Raw genomic sequence first — 6,598 nt, forward strand, 5'->3', positions numbered from 1 at the left:
CCTGCCTTCTCTGACCTCTTTTGACTCTTGGCAGCAGTGCCTGTCAGAACAGTTGCTGTTCCCCTGCTAGAATCACCTGGAACAGGTGAAAAGGGATGGTCTTTGTGATAGCATCCATGCCCGAAGCACCTCCTGTCTTAGTGGCCCCAGCAGTGACTTCCTATGGGTCACACCATATGGACAAGGTGTTTGGCAAGGGTTTCAAAATTGTGCTATGATCTCAGGCAGCTTCATTCTCCTGGGACATTTTGAGTAACTGGAAATGATGGGTTACTGGAAGCAAACTGAATGTTCTGACCACAAGGTGTCTCTCTGATTGCAGAGTTGCCTCACTCACAGAGTTCTCCAACTGTCAGCAGCGCCTGCACGAAAGTGCTCTATTTTACTGACCGGTCACTTACACCCTTCATGGTTAATATACCAAAGAGGTGAGATTCTGAATCATTATTTATTTAAAAAGGACAAGAAGGCAGAATCATTAGTTACTGCCCACCTAACCAGCTGCAAGGTGTAGCAGTGTAGTGAGAAGGGCACAGGAAATAGAGATTCGAGTTCCAGCTTCACCACTAACCTTCAGCATTACAAGGGACATGTCAGGATCTGCTATAGACACAATAATGCTTCCAGTCCTGATATACAAAGATGCTCCAAGTCAGGAATAACAGTTTTTAAAGTGCTCAAAATAGCTTCTGCTGAGAGCTATGGATTACAGCCTAGCATTCCAGGGCTATTTATTGCTTATTGACCTTTGTTGCTATTGGATGACTACAACTAATCTAAAGAGAATTCATGTTAAAAACCTTCAAACTTTTCAGTTAATATACTCCTTTCTAAGGTAGATGGCTTTGTAATAAAGATTTTTAATCTTTGGAACCAACTGCTGAGGAGAGGTGTTAAGATTTACCGTTCCTAAAGGGTCTGGGTTAGAGGGCAGCTTTCTGAAGTAAAGTGGTATAGTTTGAATTCTCCCAGCCTGGAGAAATGGAATTGCTGCAAAGAAGGAAATCAAGAGAACTTAGACATATTGATAGTTTAACAAATTAGATTGCAGACACTTTTTGTGTCTTATTTCCAGAGTGAAACAGAAAAAAGTGATTTGGCTTCCATCAAAGCAGTAAATCTATTTTAAATTCTCAGATTGTCCCATTTGTAATGCTATTTACATTCCCCAATGGGGCTTCCCTGGTGGCTCAGATGGTAAAGAATTCACCTGCATTGCAGGAGACCCAGCTTTTATCCCTGGGTCGGGAAGATCCCCTTTAGAAGGGAATGGCTACCCATTCCAGTATTCTTGCCTGCAGAATTCTGCAGAGTCAGACACAACTGAGCGACTAACACACTTTACATTCCCTAACCGTGACTAACTCCCTAACTTCTGCTAATAGAATCATTTGAGTTACCAAGGGCAGTGACCTAACAAGGCCATGCTGTTCTCCCAGCAGAGACTTTGACAGGGGCCTGGGTTTAAAACTAGCATCTTATCTTTTCAGCCCACTGATAAACAGTCTATTTTAGTGTTCTCTCCTTTTGTTGCAGGCTGGGGGAGGTGACACTGAAGGATTTTAAAGCGGCTATTGACCGGGAAGGAAATCATCGGTATCACTTCAAAGCACTGGATCCTGAGTTTGGCACTGTCAAGGAAGAGGTACAGGACCCACGGGGAGTCTGGGTGGTATTGCTGGTTGTTCTTGAACTCTACAGATTCCTACTTAAGATCTGGTACCCAGAAATACTGGTATTCCCTAACCAGGGCAGTGGGGTTTCCCAGTGCCTGAAGCCAGTTGACTTCTTTAGACCAAGAAGTTTCAGGGAATGGCCCAAGAAGTTGATAGCTTCATTAGTTCATGGACTTAATCACTCTGGTCAAACTTAGAATTTTTATTTTAAAAAGGAAAAAGTTTTGGGGACTTCCCTGGCAGCCCAGTGGTTAAGACTCCGTGATTCCAGTGCAGAGAGTGCAGGTTTGAGTCCTGGTTGGGAAACTAAGATCCCACATGCCCCGGGGTGTGGCCAGAAAATTTAAAAAAAAGGAAAAAGTTTTGTTAGGGAAAATAAAGAACCCACATTGAAGAAAAGCTTGGCTTTGGGGTCTTTTTTCTTTCCATAGCCAAACCTTAGAAAACTTTCGGCTTCCTGTGTAAAGCAAAATAAACAAACTGGCATGAATATATGAAATGGTATATTGTGTGTTTCTCAGAAAATGAAAATGAGGAAACTGCAAAGTCATCTATGCTTATTCTCAGTTCTTGACTATTTTCTTAGCCTACACTTTATAGTACATCTGTCAGAAACAAATTTTTTTTTTGAAAAGAGTTCTGTGCTCTCATCAGTGGTTACAGAATGAAAAAGATTGGCAAAGCCAATCTTTCATTTTGTAAAGATTTCCTGGACTTCCCTGGCAGTCCAGTCGTTAAGACTCCCTGCTTCTACTTCAAGGGCACAGGTTCAATCCCTGGTTGGGGAACTAAGATCCTGCATGCCACACACACACATACAAAAACAAAAAACAACCAAATTTCTTCACTGGACTGTTTTAATAACCTTGTTCTATTAGTGACTTAGGAAATGAATAAATGAATGAAAAGGACTGCACACACACATATTAAGATTAGCCTTTTTTCTGACCCTTTCTTTACATTGCCTGGGACCAAAATTTCCCCCCTTCTCTTTTATTTTTTTATTATTCTCCCCCTTCTCTTTTAAATGCTTATAGTATTGCTTTCTCCTGAGAAGCCTAAAGTGCTCTATGCTTAGTAATTTATTAAATCTTATAAATCTCTCGGAGCAAAGCAGTACTAGAGGGGTGCTTTTACCATTTCGTAGATGTGGAACTAAGGATATATAAATCATACATATATACACCATACAGTTGGCCCTTGAACAGTATGGGTTTGAACTGCATGGATCCACTTATATGCAGATAATTTTCAATGAATACATACTACAGTATTATATGATCAGCAGTTGGTTGAATCTGAGGATGCAGAACTGTGGATATGGAGGGCTGACTGTGAAGTTATATGTGGATTTTTGACTGCACAGGGCTGGGGCAGGGAAGGGGGTGGGTGTTGTCTATGTGTTGTTCAAGGGTCACTACACACACACACACACACACACACACACATTTTTTTTTTAACCAGTTGTAACTTTAGGGACAAAACTAAAGGGACACAGGCTCTAACTCAAGACTTTCCTCTATACTTTCTTATCCTTTATGTTTGGGATCTTTTTTTAATCAACCACAGATGTATAGCAGGCCTCCCTATCTTCTAATTTTTTTTCATGGTGGCTTTTTTTCTTTTTCTAGGTTTTCCACGATGATGATGCCATTCCTGGATGGGAAGGGAAAATTGTAGCCTGGGTAGAAGAAGACCATGGAGAAAATTAATGCTGAGTATTAGACTGGGGACTTGCAGAAGTTGGCACACCCTGGCTGCTTCACTCAGGAAAGAGGACTAAAACCAGAATACACAGAAGGTTTGTGCTGCCAAAACAGAAGCTTGTCCAAGTGTGACAGCCATAGGCCAGTCCTGCTTGTGTGCCTGGCATGTGTGGCACCTAAAATCTCTGTCCAAAAGTAGACCACAGGTTCTTCTGGAGTTCCTTGTCCGTGGGAACACACTGTTTTACTCTACTCTGCGGACAACAAACCGAAGGCCTTAACCAACGGGGATGGATGATCCCGCTCCTATATGGGCATGGCTGCTATTATCTGGAACCCGGGAACTGGATGCATCACTCCTATGTGTTACAGTATTATTTTCATTTTAATTGGCCTCAGTGGTTGCAGCAATCAGGGTCCCAGCATTTGTACTCACATACAAGGTGGAGGTACCAGCTTTTTTGCTTCTTTGCAGCTATTGCAAACCAAGAATAACTCAAAAGGTGGTACCAAAGATGAAAGCCCACTCTTCAGGAATTTTTTTGGACTGGACGTGGATGGTGCTGAATTGCTAATTGGATTGAAAAAGGGCTGTCCATATTGTGCTGTACTATGCTAAAACCATAATTAAGACCTTGGGCTGCCTCTTGCGTCTTAACTGATTCTGCAAATTGTCCTTTAGCCCACAGAAGGCGTATTTCATGTACTGCTTGTTTTTCTCTGTGGACTCTCTAACTTTAGAGCCATTTCCTCCTCCCCCCCCCTCCCCCAAATGATGAACTTTGTGTTTGAAAGGAATAAGGAGTGAAAATCTCCTTTCAAATCCAGGCGGGTATGGAAAGGTGCTGCTACCCTTATCTTCTTGACTTTCTTTCTCTCATGACTTTTCTTTAGCCTATGGCATCTCCTTTGCAGTCGAAAGGAAACAAACCATTACTTTCAGTGTTTGTGATTATAAGTACTGAGCATGAGTTACTGGTCTGCCCCTCTTCGATGTCAAGGCCAGAGTTATTTTCTATTATATATTTAGTCTAGGCTGATCCTTTAGGGCACAATAGAAACCATGGGGGCAAGAGTTGTGAATGGCAGGGTTGATTCTGGGTGAAAAAACTCTAGAATCCTTTCTCATGTGCAACACTGTCAAGTGTAGAAGCTAAGAGATAAACTTTCAGAGATTACTTAGTATCTTGAGTTTTCTCATTCATTCAACCAATCAGATATATATATATATATAGTCAGTATAAATATATACTATAAATATATATGTATATCTACATATCAGTCTCCAAAGCAGTCTGCCTGTGATCACCAATGTACACTGCCAAGCAGAAGAGCCAGACAGATCTGGGTTCTTGACCTGTCTCAAGTTCATCTCCCCTTTTCAGCCATTTCAACAGACAACTTGTTGGAGCTCTGACATGACATTTTGTTGTTTTATATAGATGCGTCTTTTAAAAATAGTTCATGTTTGGAGAATTCTTTTGTACTCATTGGCTTTTCGTCCAAGAACCATGTCTATTTTTATAACTTGAGTGTGAGTTCTATATATTCTCACATTCTGTATACTGTATCCATTTTCTAGGGAACCCAGTAGCTTTTATACAGGCTCTTTTCTTCTTAGCAGCCCTTGTGGTTTCAGAACAAGCTTTATTTTATTACAGGTATACTGATGACAACCCCTGTTCCAGTTCTACCAGCCATTTCAGTTGTGGGGTTAGTTTTATAGAACCTCCTTGATGGCTCCTTTAGCTGACAGAAGGAACTCAAAAGACACCTGATGTCTTTCATATAAGTTTACCTGGTTTCCTCCTACTGAAGAATGATTTCTCATCAGAAATGACTGGGACAATTTGGGAAAGTCAGTTAAAAGGAGGAATAATTCATTACAAAAGCAGACAGAAGAAAACAGTATATTTGCCTTTTTTTTTTTTTTCTTTTCTGCCCCCCAGGAAGTCTGGAGAAAAAGTCCTCTCGTCACCAGTTTCTCTGCTGCATGAATTTGTGTTTTGCTGTAAGACAGCATGAGGGTTATCAGACTAAAATTTGTTATTGTATTTTCAGTACAATTTATCTTGACTGTTAAATCAGTTTTACTTGTCAGTATTCTTTCAGCAAACATTCTTTCCATTATGTAAATTTAAATTTTCAGAGGAAATTAAATCAGAGAAAATTTTCAGAGTCCTTTACCTTCTTTGTCTTTAATCTCTGTGTCCTTTGGAAAAGAAGCTCCGTGGCCTTGGTGCCTCCATAGAAAGCTTAAGTTGATTTCATAGCTCATTAACCTCAGAGGCCATGGGTAATAACGAAGCACCCCCATTACAGGATGGCACGCCAGTATGTTTTTGTAAAATGTGTTGGTAATCCTCATTCCAGTTTCTGAACAGGAGCCTATTCTAGGAGGAGTGTGCATTGATTCATTCTGGTTTGAACTGTCTCCTATTTGATATGTAGGAGATCTTTTGACTTAAGAGTATTGCCCCCTGCTGGCATTTGTGTGGGACAGTCCATCCTGCTACTGACTAAAGAACTAGAAATGTTTAGAGCTCATGAAATAATCTCTAAACCCAATTTAAAAAATGACCCTGTCATAAAAACTAAGTTAATAAAAAGTTCAATTCCTTAAACAGTCTTCATTTAAAAACTGAAGAGTATTCTCACTCAGTTAACTAAAGTAGCTAGAATTGGAAAATTTTACAATTTCTACCTAAAGAATTTAGGTTAAATTTACTTGGTACTGAAATGGCAATCCTACCAACTGACCAACTTCTCAGCTCTTTTTGACCAGGATGGTTGTACATTAAGGAAGATATCTTTATGCCCTATATTCAATCCATCAGGACTCTAATTACTTAAAACATTTAGGTCATAATTATAATAATTTTCATTTTCCCCATAAAATAAGCATTATGATTGCACACTTCTTCTATTGTCTGGATTTATGTAAGAGGGTATAGCTTGCTTCAAATATATATGTAAAGTTATATTTTCTTAGAAACATGGATGTTTGCAACCATTGCTTTAAAAGAGATTACTATCATGTATTGTTTTACGTTTTCATAAAGATTGTGTTATACCAGAGGCTTCTGATTATCAAAGTGATAACCAGTTTTAACTGCCTGTATGTACCAGATTTGTGAACTAGTTTAAAAAAAAAACAACTCAGAAACAAACTATGAATAAAATGGAGTTTGCAAACTAAATACCATTCATAATTTT

General features: G+C 39.6%; 1 protein-coding gene across 10 annotated transcripts in view; it reads left to right on the forward strand.

Annotated features, from left to right (window-relative positions):
- Positions 1-6,598, forward strand: part of DIXDC1 (DIX domain containing 1) — a 78,084-nt gene extending 71,486 nt beyond the window's left edge. For 9 of the 10 annotated variants that reach the window (XM_055547972.1, XM_055547975.1, XM_055547979.1 and 6 more), the window contains 3 exons: positions 323-428; positions 1,537-1,645; positions 3,308-6,598. In XM_055547972.1, the coding sequence (XP_055403947.1) occupies positions 323-428; positions 1,537-1,645; positions 3,308-3,388 (296 nt within the window). In that variant the 3' untranslated portion in view covers positions 3,389-6,598. The remainder of the gene's footprint in view (positions 1-322; positions 429-1,536; positions 1,646-3,307) is intronic. The other variant, XM_055547981.1, reaches the window with a different exon arrangement.

Source organism: Bubalus kerabau, chromosome 15, assembly GCF_029407905.1.
Source record: "Bubalus kerabau isolate K-KA32 ecotype Philippines breed swamp buffalo chromosome 15, PCC_UOA_SB_1v2, whole genome shotgun sequence".
NCBI lineage: Eukaryota > Metazoa > Chordata > Mammalia > Artiodactyla > Bovidae > Bubalus > Bubalus kerabau.